Source organism: Lytechinus pictus, chromosome 3 (assembly GCF_037042905.1).
Source record: "Lytechinus pictus isolate F3 Inbred chromosome 3, Lp3.0, whole genome shotgun sequence".
Classification (NCBI taxonomy): Eukaryota; Metazoa; Echinodermata; class Echinoidea; order Temnopleuroida; family Toxopneustidae; genus Lytechinus; species Lytechinus pictus.
The window spans coordinates 15749968-15763023 of record NC_087247.1 but is presented as its reverse complement, the minus strand read 5'-3'; the positions used below and the strand labels follow the sequence as shown (position 1 = coordinate 15763023).

At 36.4% G+C, this 13056-nt stretch overlaps 1 protein-coding gene across 1 annotated transcript in view; it reads right to left on the bottom strand.

The window, feature by feature from the left end:
• LOC129255845 (filamin-C-like) overlaps positions 1-13056 on the bottom strand; it is a 42226-nt gene that overhangs the window by 13189 nt on the left and 15981 nt on the right. The window contains exons 8-15 of the mRNA XM_064096506.1: positions 9123-9389; positions 8544-8737; positions 7931-8188; positions 7372-7489; positions 5820-6062; positions 4041-4916; positions 1618-1794; positions 449-772 (exon numbers count right to left, since the gene is read on the bottom strand). Of these exons, the coding sequence (XP_063952576.1) occupies positions 449-772; positions 1618-1794; positions 4041-4916; positions 5820-6062; positions 7372-7489; positions 7931-8188; positions 8544-8737; positions 9123-9389 (2457 nt within the window). The remainder of the gene's footprint in view (positions 1-448; positions 773-1617; positions 1795-4040; positions 4917-5819; positions 6063-7371; positions 7490-7930; positions 8189-8543; positions 8738-9122; positions 9390-13056) is intronic.

Here is a 13056-nt window from a genome sequence, read left to right as displayed (position 1 = left end):
TTAAAAAAAATAAAGTTTTGATAGAGGTATCTTGGAAACAAGCTTTCTAATCGGGGGAGCATTGTGGTAGATGACCTTAAAAACAAATGTAGTATAACTGATTTATAATTGATCTTAATCATTGTGATGGAAAATATATATATATATTTTCTAGTTGTCTTTATTGATCACTCAGTTCCAAAACATATACATAATCTAGCTGATACATAACCTGAAACATATTCATAATACATAATCTAATTTTTTTTAAAAATTAACATAACATATCAATTGCAAATAAGCAAAAGCATACCATGAGCTACAAAAAATACAGAATATAACATTCAAAGAATTTAAAACTGGGTAAATACCCAGTCTAAAAAAAAAAAGAATATAACATAAAATGACAAAGTGTAAAATATCTATTATGTTACACACTCAAAAACACAACTGTGAAAGAAAGCTTTACCTGGGATAGCTTCATCAGCGAAGGTAACATGGACAGCGTAGTCACCAGGTTCTACTGGAAGATACTCAACAGAAGCTGTACCATCCTTGTTATCTTTACATGTCATCTTAGGTTCTGATGGTCCTTCAATCAGGATTCCTAATCCACCTTTGCCAGCGTTCTTGGTCTCAACGGTGAACTGAGCGGGCTTCTTGGTAACACCAGCTTGAAGTCCAGGACCATAGGCTTTAACCTTAGAAGCATCATGACCTGGGACAGCCTCAGTAGTGTAAGGTGACTGACCAAGGGGTTGGCCAGCAAAGGCTACATCAACCTTATGAGGTCCTTATTATCAACACAATGAGATAAGAAAGCCATTGAATTGAGTGTTTCATAACACATGTGCATGTCCAGAGAGAATGGGTGTCCAAATTGTGATTAACACCATACATGAAGTTTACAGCAAAACATACAGATGAAACATAAAGTGACATATACTGACATTGACGATCACCCGATAGCTCAGGTGACAAGATTACATCATGTAAGAATACATGTATGCTGACAGTGATGATGTCGTCAATCTTTTAATTTGTATAAATAGCATGCCAGACAACTTTCATTACTAAAATAAGGAATCTGTCCAGACAAAATAAGAACTAGATCTGAATTTTTAGACATAAAATATCTATGAAAAGATTAGAGTTTGGTTTAAAGTTTTAAAAAAATTGCCTTGATGTTCAACGGACTTGTTGAATTAGGCATTTTGAAATTGATCTCTCCAGCAACTTTTCACAATGACATTACCTTTGTCAGTTGGATAGATACTCAATTAATTGCTTTTTTTAATCTATAGAAGATGATATGTAAGCTTGTTTGGTATACCAATCTTTGATAATCAACTCTAATAAAGAAATCACTTTGAAAACCAGGTGAAGCGACTTTTAGGTATTTTAAATTTACAAATGGGAATGGTTTGATTACACTGTTCATTTGAATCAACCGGTAATTGGCCATCATATATGACCCATTGCCAAATAACCAAATCTGACTGAACACTTTGTTGCAGTTCATTAAATGGGATAACGAGCATATTTCAATATAAGTAATCGTGCTCATATCGGTGAAATACCAATAACCTTCATCTCTCCCTGCGCAAATTGTACTTCCAAAATGGCTTATAATCTTACCTTGTTCTACAGGTGTATAAGAACAGGTCAGTGTCTGGTCTTGGTTGTCCTTGATAGTTGGTTTGAGCTTCTTTCCTGATGGAGTGGTGACCTCTGTCTTCAAGAGATCCTTGTTGATTGGTTTATCAAGGGCCTTGGCATCCACCTTGAAGTCAGTTGGACATTCAAGGAATACAGCTGTCAGAAAGATAAAGAAATATACATTGTATGATAGGTGTAGTTGACGACAAAAAGAAAATCATTCTCTATCCCAGGCCTCCCAACATTTGAAAATGCTTGATATCAGGTGTGTCTCCCTCACTTTTCTTAAATTAAAACATGTTAATCTTTCTTAAATCTAAACTCTGAGAGATTACAAGTGTTGAAACACTATAGTACTCTTACATCCATACCCCTACACACAAATAACTATATGGGCTGATTTATTTTTTTCTTGAATAAATGGCGAAACGGAATGATCCTCATTTTGGTTGATAAAAAATCTCATAACGGGATAACTCCTGGAAAATAGAAGTAGTTGGCGGGCCTGCTATCCTCACATCGATGGTTGATATCACAAGATATTGAAAATAATCAAAGAACAGGTGGGTGTTTCATAAAGCTGTTCATGTTAAGAGCGACTTAAAGAAAGACTGGTAAACCTTTCTCACATGCTAAATAATCACCAATGAACATTTAATGGTGAACATCATTTACCTCAAGAAAGGATCACCAGTCGTTCTTAAAGTGACTCTTAGCGTACGAACAGCTTTATGAAACAGCCACAGCCATGTAAATTGAATTCTCATATTACTGAGAAGCAGGATTCAATATAGGAACACATTTTTCATTATAATTCATTTCTCCATTTCTCTACGAAAAAAATCTCTTTTGATAATGGGAATCACCATGGCTTTACTCAGTTTATTTGACAAGAATGTTTCATGTTTATATAAACAACATTAAGTATTATGGCTGATTAAATATTTGACTATTATCATATTGTGTACAGCTCTGTAATATTCCTGCTCTACTAAGGTGTAAATTTTGGAATTGAAAATAAAATTCCATTGTGCAATTACGAACATCAATCTAGAACAAGGTTAAACGGTAATATACATAAGATAATGAATGGAAAATTAGAAAGAATTGTTAGGAAGAATTATTGAGATAAATGAACAAATACAAATACAACTATATATTTTTTTTATTATACCAAGCAATATAACAAGCTCACAAATTTTCATGCAAACACCAGTTATTTTGTCCCACAAAACCGTAAAGATGAATGATGACGACAACTAAGTGGGATTCATAGTGAATTCAGGCAGGTACATAAACAGACATAAAATGGATACAAGGATACATATAAGACACTTGAATTACCCAGTGAGTTAGTACATGTAGTTATGTAAATAGGAAATAGGAATAACAAAACAGATATGGATGGTTAACCTACATTTGACACAATTTTCTGCAACAGTAATCAAACAGAATTATTCCAAATTAACAAATAAAATCATAACCCACTGAGGTTAAAATATTTATATATAGTGAGTCCTTTTTAATGTTTTTTTCTGCTAAAATTAAAGAAAATGTGTTTTCTTTCTAAGCCATATAGGACTTCCTTGATTAAAATTATCATACATTTGCAATATATGTTAATGCCTGGAAACAATTAATATGTATTTGTCAGAATTGCCTTTTCAATACTTCAACCACATTTTCATTGTAAGTTTGATCACGCACACACAAAAAAGAGTTATTTTTCATTAAATATATTATGTGTTGTGCATTTTTTAAAGGTGCCAATTCAGAGAGACTACAATGGTGAACCAAGACTTCACTGAGCTCAATATTTAAGTTATAAAGAATTCTATCATTTTGCCAAACCTCCATCCACAGAGATAAGAATTTCCCAGTAAATATTCATCTTCATAGCTAGGTGGAAAAATGATTTTATATTTGTTTCGGAAGTGATTTACAAAGATGAAAATTTATGAAAATTCTGCAGTGTTAAATTTAAGGAGTGGGGAAGAATAATGAACACACGTTCTTCAAACATTCTGACATGGAAGGCGATGAATGAAGGAGATGATGTTTTTAAAAAAGACTTTGAAAACGAAAGAAAACAATGACTGGACTGGAAGATCTAATCCTCCATTGATATGATTTATTACAATGTCATCCAAAGAGTGTGTTGAATAGGTAAATCACAAGGAGAAGAAAATCATCAGATAAGTCTTGAAATATTTAGAAAATAAGCTGAAGACAGAAGAAACATCGAAGAATCTGCAGAAAATAAAGTAGTCATGATCACCTTAATATGAGTGATGATCAAGAAAAGTAAAAGGAAGATTGGTGAATATATGATGAGTATATAAATGCAATGAAGAGCATTAAGTGAGCATAGCTTGATAAACAGCTGGAGTTACCAGATTTACCGTTTTCCAATCCAGCTCCATCAAGAAGAATCTTGTCAAAATCAATAGGTTCCTGAACCTCTACTTTCTTGGGGAAATCAGGGATTCGTCGATCACAGTAGATAGTATCAACAGTGACTGGTCCTTCCTCCTCAGGGAAGTATGTAACCTGGTAAACATCTTCTTCCAGCGGTTTGACATCCACTTTTAGGATATCACCATCCTGACCAACTACCATACCGTTGACTGGGAGGGCATGTTCATCATCGTATTCATCATCAAAGTATGGGCCAGCCTCGCTACAATCCACCTGAAAGGTGCAGGGGAAATCCATGAATGCCCCATTGGTTAGACCGGGTCCGCTTGTCTTCACACGTGATGGATCAACGACCTTGGCAGAGAATGGAGAATCTTTGATGTGATTTCCATCGAAGAGAATATTGATGGTGTAGATTCCTGGAGAGTCTGGTGTGTAGTTGACAGAGCATGTTCCATCTCGGTTGTCTTCGCAATTGATTTCAGCCTCACTTGGTCCTTCAATGGTAACACCCAATCCTCCGCGTCCTGCGTTGCGGATGTCTATCACGAAGTCTGCGGGTTTGCCAACATAGCCTTTCTTGAGACCATCGCCGTCTGCCAAGACCCTCTGGGCATCGGCTTTAGGAACGGCTTCTAAGGAAATTGGTTTATCCAGCATGGGGACTCCGCCGTACTTCATATCCAGCTTGTGTGGACCTTCTTCCGTGGGTGTGAACATGACGTCAAAACCTGACTCGACCGGGACGACCTTAACGGGGACGATCTGCTCATCGGGTCCCGTGAGGAAAGCCTCCAGCTCTCCATCACCAGCATTGCCAGTATCGACATGAAAGGAGTTTTCTTTGCCTACATCTAGGCCTGGAATGGAGTCATGCAATAAGGGTTTAAGGAAACAAACATGCATGGTCAGAGCTACATTCATGTACTGCCACACATCATGCCGTGTTACACCAAGGGGGAGGGGACTTCAATGAAATTCACTCTGGAATATAATGATATATATGGTTCTGACAAAAATTTCAATGTATTTCTATCATGAGGATCACACTGGTTGGGATAGGGGGTTCCATTCAAATAGATATGTCATCAAACAACCATTGTATGGCACAGATGAAAATGGAAATAGTATGGCAATGATTATATCTTCTATTCGTCTCAACTTCATATGACGGACAACAGCCAAATGTTCTGATTTGAATTTGATAAAATTCATTTCTAAAGATCCTGAGTGGGATGATTATATTGTAAGATTACACACATAAATGCAGTGGCATGATGTCTTCTAAATGCATTGAGAACATACATGTGTACATCTGTGTAAACGTGAAAAATAAGCCAGAATAACTGCTATATTTTTCCTAAATTTCAAGGAAAGGTCGCATATGTCAACCCTGCCGAAAACCCAAAATGGGTCAATTATTTTGAAGTTTTTGTTCAGTTTGAAAAATCTGGCATGCTTTTAAAATGATTAATCAAAACCTATCTAACTACTTGATTCATTGTAGGAGAATTATTGAAGATTTTCACAGAAAGAAAGAGTTTGAAGTTTACAATTTCAAACTATCATCAGTACATCATTTTGAGATTTTGACAGAAGACAGAAAAAGAATTACTTCTTTTCAATGTTATAAACTTTGATTTTGAAAGCCCAAGTGACCATTCGGGTCTGAATAAGAAGTACAATATTTCTGAGAAACCTTTCACATGCATGACCCATGCAAGAGATCCACGGCAAAACTAACTGATGTTCATACAGCTTACTTTCTTGAAGATCAGTGATCTGGATCTTTCCGACATCAACATCAGGAACGACACCGACAGTGATGGGACTCTGAGGGATCTCGGTGCCTCCGTACTTGACTCCAACAGCATATTCTCCAGGAGCCTCTGGGGTGTAGTTTGCTGCATAGGTTCCATCATTGTTGTCTTTGATCTGGACAGGGATCTCCTTCTCTTTAGGACCGTTGACTCCAGCCTTAGACTTGATGCCCACCGTGATGGGAGCTGGAAGATTTAGATATGAAAAGATCAAGATAATCACTTTAAAAAGCATTTTTTTAAATTCCAATCATAAGAGCAATAGCAACACAGAATATTATCTTGTATATGTAGGCTAGGAATGCTGTCACCCTATCGACAGTTGAATGTTGAAAACTGTTTGCTGAACTGTCTCTGCATTATTTGAATCATATATTTCAACAAAGGAAGCACCAACTATCTCTTGGGTGTAACCAGGATTTTAACAGAGTGACTCCCATGTATGAATGCTTTTATTCTGCTGAATGGACTCCCAAGCGAAATTCTGGTATGACACTCTCCAAAAGATAATACTGCAAACTCCTTGTGACACTGAGGATTTCTTGTGATGTCACAATTAGCTTTCATATATGTGATGATGAATTTCTAGAGAGTATTACCCAGGTGTTTGGTTTTTTTCAAGATAAAGTCTCCACATCACATACCACTTGGGTGCAGCAGATGTGAATTACAGGCTACAGTGCTAGGTAAAAATTCTCCCCTTCACCTATTCTTGAATTCACCAGGGGATCTTGGTGACCATTACAAACTTATTCCAGGTAAACTTTGCTACATGAGCAGATTTCCAACCCATTCTGATTGAAAAATAGGGATGGTTTTACTCATAGCAGTGCACTACCTCTCTTCTTCTTGCCGTGAAATCAATAGCACTGAACTCTTCAACTCATGCCTCAGCAGATGTGTAGTCATTAACATAATTGGGTGAGCTTGTGTCTATGAATAATTTTAACATAATATGTCGCAATACAAATGCTGTGGATCATCATCATCAGTGAAAATCTGTTAAAAGAGGAAACTCCTATCTAATAACAATAATAACAAAAATTCGCTTTTATATAGTGTAACATCAATCTACGACTACTCAAAGCGCTTCACAATTATTACAAGGTCACTGGATTCATAGCTTTTTAGCAGCGTGTTAGGTGCACACTTGCTAAACCAACCGCAATGACGGTCGTTTCCTACCGGTACCCAATTAGCACCTGGGTGAGTGTGGCAAAGTGTGGATTGACGCCTTGCCAAAGGAAGCTAGGCCATGGTGGGATTCAAACAAACGACCCTCGTGATTTCAAGGCAAGAATCAGAACCGCTACACGACGATGCTTATCTAAAATAGAGTGCAGAATGGTAAAAAAAAATAAAGATTCTTTCCACTCAATTCACAAAGGTTGAGAGGTGTTCATATGGCTAAGGAACACTGGTTGCATTTCAAAGTACACATACAAATAAAAAGTAGAATCCTTTTATTTTAGATGAATATCCAAAAGAATATTACCTTTTCCAGCCTCCTTACAGTCAACAGTGAAGTGAGTTGGTGTCTTTGCCTTCACCATACCTTGCTCTACACCAGGTCCGAATACCTTGACCTTGCTCGGACCACCACCAACAGACACCTAACAATACAAGGATAAGTATCACTAAATAAAGAACTGTTTGTAAACATCAGGAAAAATTGAATCATTACTTACTTCAATACATATTTCATGCCTATAATAAAAGAATACCTTAATATTGAATTAAAAATTCATGACTGACTAAAATCTATGAACTATTTTCCCTATCCATTTACACACAGTTCTGCAAATTTAAAATTACATAGTAAAAAGAAAAGGAAATAATAGAAGACATCACTGTACCATAGACAGATTTGATCAGATCTCACATGATGCATATCTTGGGGGTACCAAACGAAAATCTGCTATTTTACTAAATCATTTTATGGCTTCTCAAAAATGTGGAATTGTTTTACATGTATTTTATTAATGTTCAAAAATGCTAATGCCGGTGTTTGGGCAGGTGGATTTCTAGGGGATTCTATTCGGTAAAGTGGTTACCTTGAAGGGACTCTCAGGTATACTAACACCTCCCCATGTGATAGCCACAGTGTGTTTTAGAGGATGTTCTGGAGTGTAGTAGACCGTGAAGGTTCCATTCTTGTTGTCCTTGACCTCAGCTTCAACCTTGTTGCCCCATTGGTCCTTGATATCGATGACAAGTTCAGCCTTGCCAGCGTTCTTGACTTCCACAGTGAATTCAGTCCTCTTCTTGATCTCGATACCGTCTGGTTTCAGGCCTGGGCCAAATGCCTTCACCTAGAAACAGTTGAACACAGAAAATGATTGAGAAAAATAATTTTGTTAAGTACATCATCACAGTCATGTCTTAAAGTTTTTGGTAGGTTACCATCCACTCTTCCCATTCTTCAGGGCTAGATATTTCACTTGCTTGACAGAATTTCTTTAAGTATTCTAGTATAATGAAATGGATTGGCAGAGAGGTTGCTCACATATGACATCACAAATAAAAAAAATTAAAAAGTCATAACTCTTATTCTTTTCATCAGAGTTTAACCAATATTTTCTCTAATTGTTCTGCCTTTATTCAAACCAACTATCGTCAGGGTGAACTTCCACTTTTAACAGCATGAAAATAGGTTGCACTGCATACCTTCGTTGCATCAAATCCACCAGGATTGGGTGTAACCTTGGCAATGAAAGGACTGTTAGGGATATCTTCTTCCTCATAGGTAACATGGATAGCGTACTCTCCTTCAACAGTTGGGAAGTAGGAGACTTCACATGATCCATCTCCATTGTCCTTGCATTTGATCTCAGCTTGCGAAGGTCCCTCAATAGCAAATCCTGTAGAGAGACAACAAAATCAAACGACAGGTGAACAATATTCTTCTCATGACTTCATCAGTGGTGCCTTAAGTTTATCCCGGTGCTTCAGTCATACATTATGGTGGCAGCGGTGGGATATAAACCTATTTTTACCAAGATTGTAAGTTGAGGTGAAACCTGAATCTCCATAAAAACTAATACGGCAGTTTCTTAATTCACACTTTTAAAGTGTTTATGAACACTGTAAATTATGATTTGAATGAGGTACACAAAGTGACATTACATTCTTTGCAGATCGAAAACATCCTGAACTCAATAGAATTAGAAACATCTTGATAATAGATAAATTTATGAAAAACATAGTCCATAGCCCGATGATCCTTGACAGGTTGAGCAGACTTACCAAGAGCTCCAACAGCACCATTGGTTTCAACGGTGAAGTCACAGGGTTTGCCGACTATACCCTTCTCAAGGCCAGGTCCAAAGGCACGTACAAAGGTAATAGGTCCAGTAGGCTCAGCCCCAATGTTGACAGTGAATGGAGCCTTGGGGATAGGCTGTCCTCCATACTTGATGTTTACAATGTAGCGACCAGGTTTGTAAGGAGAATACTTGCAGGTGTAGAGACCATCGTTGTTGTAGGTGACCTTGACAGGTTCATCGATGCCACCTAGATAGCAAGTGATTTCAGCATGAGGACAAAGGCATGGTATACATACAAGTACCATACCATTTAAATCAGATAGATGATCAGGAAGATAGATATAAGGGTGATGTTAGAGATACAAAAAGACAGCAAGAAATGGGTTAGTACTACACATTCAGATACATGTCAATCTGTTAATGATAAATTTATGATATGAATGCCATATCTTAAACAAGAAAGACTTTATGCATTATCAAAATTTGAAGAGGTTATAATTGTTCATTTCTCATTCGTATATGTTCTAGGTCATATCATCATAACTAGGAAATTAGCTTTCCAGGGGGGGGGGGGACAGGTAGCCGGCAAAGGTAGTTTTATCAACAAGATACTTATTAGCAACAGATAAAGCAGAGTAATATTCCACTTACTTGATGAATTGATATATATGTCTTTAGAGGTTTGTACTAAAATTAAAGATGAACCATGGTTGTAGTTCTAGAAAGTTTTACATCAATCTGATAGACTCAATATCACTTTGAAATGGTACCTACTATTTATGGACTAGTTTTCAACGATAATATTTCCTTTTCACCTGCATGCAACATCAAGCGTGTAACATGGAGAGTGACAAAGAATATCAAACACCGAAAGCAAGTCATTGATACACGTTCTTGGCATTGCCTTCCAACAAAAATTCATCACTTTCTGAGTATTAATTTGTGGCCGAATATCATTGTATTGAAAAAAATTCTTAATAATCACTATAAGTATAAGAAAGATTCTACAAGATCTTAATGATTGTAGCGTCTGATTTGTATGTGTGGAAAGTTTTTGATTTATAAGACAAACAAAAGTGTCAAAGTTTGATGCCAACAGTTAACAGAGTCATCAACTAAACAACGACATATCTACATGTACATACACATTCATTTTGTGCCGAAAGAGAGACTTTGCTAGAAATTGAAACCAACTTCTGATTAAAAATATGATTAATCTAGATGTGTTTATTGAGTAGAAAGCGATGCCATGTTGTTAGTATCATATGTTATACATTACATAGTATGGGAGAGAGGTGTTAGTTGGGGGTCCTCTCTCCCAGTTATTACACAGAAGCAAGACTGAGAGAGCGGATCATCAGATGCTGGTCTCAGGGGCATTCAGGATCAACACAACAAAATGGACGTCAGTCGGAACAGGATGGCTTAGTTAGACTGGAATGAAGACTACATGCAGTCAGCAACTAGAAACCCTTGGTTACAATGTATTTACATGTACATTTACTCTAACATGAACACATACAACTAAGATTCGTGAAGAACTTGCAATTATGGTAACTTTGTTATTATGGTAAACAACGAAACATCCATGGTAACAGGGCTCAATAGCCAATCATAATAATGGTTCCGCCGCTAGTTACCATTTAAAGTCAACATAATTGGAGCTTACTATGAAACAGACCAGTGCTAAACTAAAGTATCCTTATTACAGTATCTGATAAAATATGAACACTAATTTCAATTTACAATTAATGTGTACGTCGTGACAACAAAAATGGTAAACTAAGACACATTGGAAATATAAACATGATCAAACTGGTTGTATGGTGTATGTGATATGAATCTAAACTAATTTGGCATGTTTATTCAAGGAAAAAGTTTCAAAATTTTAATGATTCGAAAATGAGAATGGACGCCAATAACCTATAAAGTACTGAGAGGGATAAGTCATTTGTATCCTAAAATGAATGAATGAGTTTAATATCCCTAATGGATACAGTGGTTTGAAGAAACTCTTTGGTGGTAACATTGTCATAATCCCTGTTGATGTCATAGTTGCTTCAATTCAATTGTTATCAATGATATCATTATACTTATGATAAGAATCCTTTCCTTTAATTCCTCCAATTCATCACTGATAAAATGATATGGCATTGGGGTAAGATCTGTTATCTCATATAAACTGATTATGATAACAGAATTATGCACACCATGCTTTTATAGGATACAAAGAATATGACACTATCTTTTTTAATCTATTAAATTATGATGTATAAATAGGCAAAGTCTTCATCATTTAAGAGAATATTTAAAAATTCATTTCTTATTTCCTGTAAAAAAATGAGTTGGTCAACTACCTATACACAATAAACGTTGAGTTTGAATTCAAAATCCATTTCAATGAGTATTACAACTCTTCCTAAAGAGATATACCCAGAATGTATGTGAGAGATGATATATTTGAATTAATATTCATTAGGTGTAAGTGAAACAAGCACCATTAATTAAAAAAGATTTCTTTATACTGTAGCACCTAAACAGATAGGAACCTCTATTCAACAACAACAGTATACTTATAAAATGTAGAATACAAGTAAGTATAGCAAGCACTTTATAAATCTTCATTGTCAAATTAACAAACAAAATGAAATAGTATTAGTTTCACTCCAATCCATGCTCAATCTTATATTCACACTCCATTCATAGAGAGGAAAAGATAATGCCACTAATGTATGGGGTAAAATATCGACACATGCACATGTATATATATATATAGCTTGCATGGACCTTAATAATACATGATATTTTGTATCACACTTGCTGTATATTCTCCATTCCAAACCACTTGCATTCACGTCTGTGCTCCAGATCACAATTGGCAGTAACATAACATTCACTAATGACCCCCTGACTCCCCGAGGGGGGGGGGGGGGGCAACATTGGTAGTACAAGGACGTGCTGCTTTGATGAGCCCCTTTTTCAGGCAAGTCCCGTTCTCTATATAATTACACGCATGACAAAAGTTCTGTTCAGTAGCCACGCTGCCCCGCTTAAGACCCGTTACGAAACACTTCCGTTCCCCAGGCTTGCCAAAATTGTCCCGCAAAACTAGCAGCACCCATGGCTTCACAAATATCAAATCCCTTCACTCCATCTCGCCCCTAGCTCACAGTGCACCGTACCTATACAGAGTCGGCGATTGCAAGACTTCAGTTTATCCTGTTCCGTTTTTCACACTGCTCGGTATACTCTTAGTTCCCAAAACCCCTTTATTTTAGTTTTTTAGTCAGTTCTCGTCTCCATTTAAGGGTTTCATGAGGCACATGCACCCCCATCAAACTATAATTCGAGTGCAAACTTTAAAATGTCATAACTTTGTTATTTCTTGCCGATTTCAATGAAATTTTCAGTGTTTTGTTTGATTTTTCTGTACCTGCTCAAACCATATCATTTTCGGCCTGTAGTACCCCTCTAAATCAAGTGCAATGCCTCACAATACACAATGCCTCGAGATGCGCAATGCCCCATGATGTACAAAGCACAATGCACTTATTATTTGCATTGTGATGTACATTTTATTAATGTCATCACTGAAAAACATGCGTTGACTAGGTCCAAAGGTCAAAGCAGACATTTAATTTGCAAAGTTGCAGAATAGGGGAGAACAGCAAATATGATACAAAAATCAGATTCTGTAATATCAAATTAATTATTACTGCCATCTTATCAAAATTGCACACAACTATCACTCACATTAGCAGCGTCATATCATCATCATCACCACCATTATAATCTTCATTGTCATATCACAATCACCATCAGTATTATCAATATAATTATCAGCATCAATATCATCATCACCATCAAAAATCATTCCCAATTGTTTACTATCTTTATCTTATTAAATATCCATC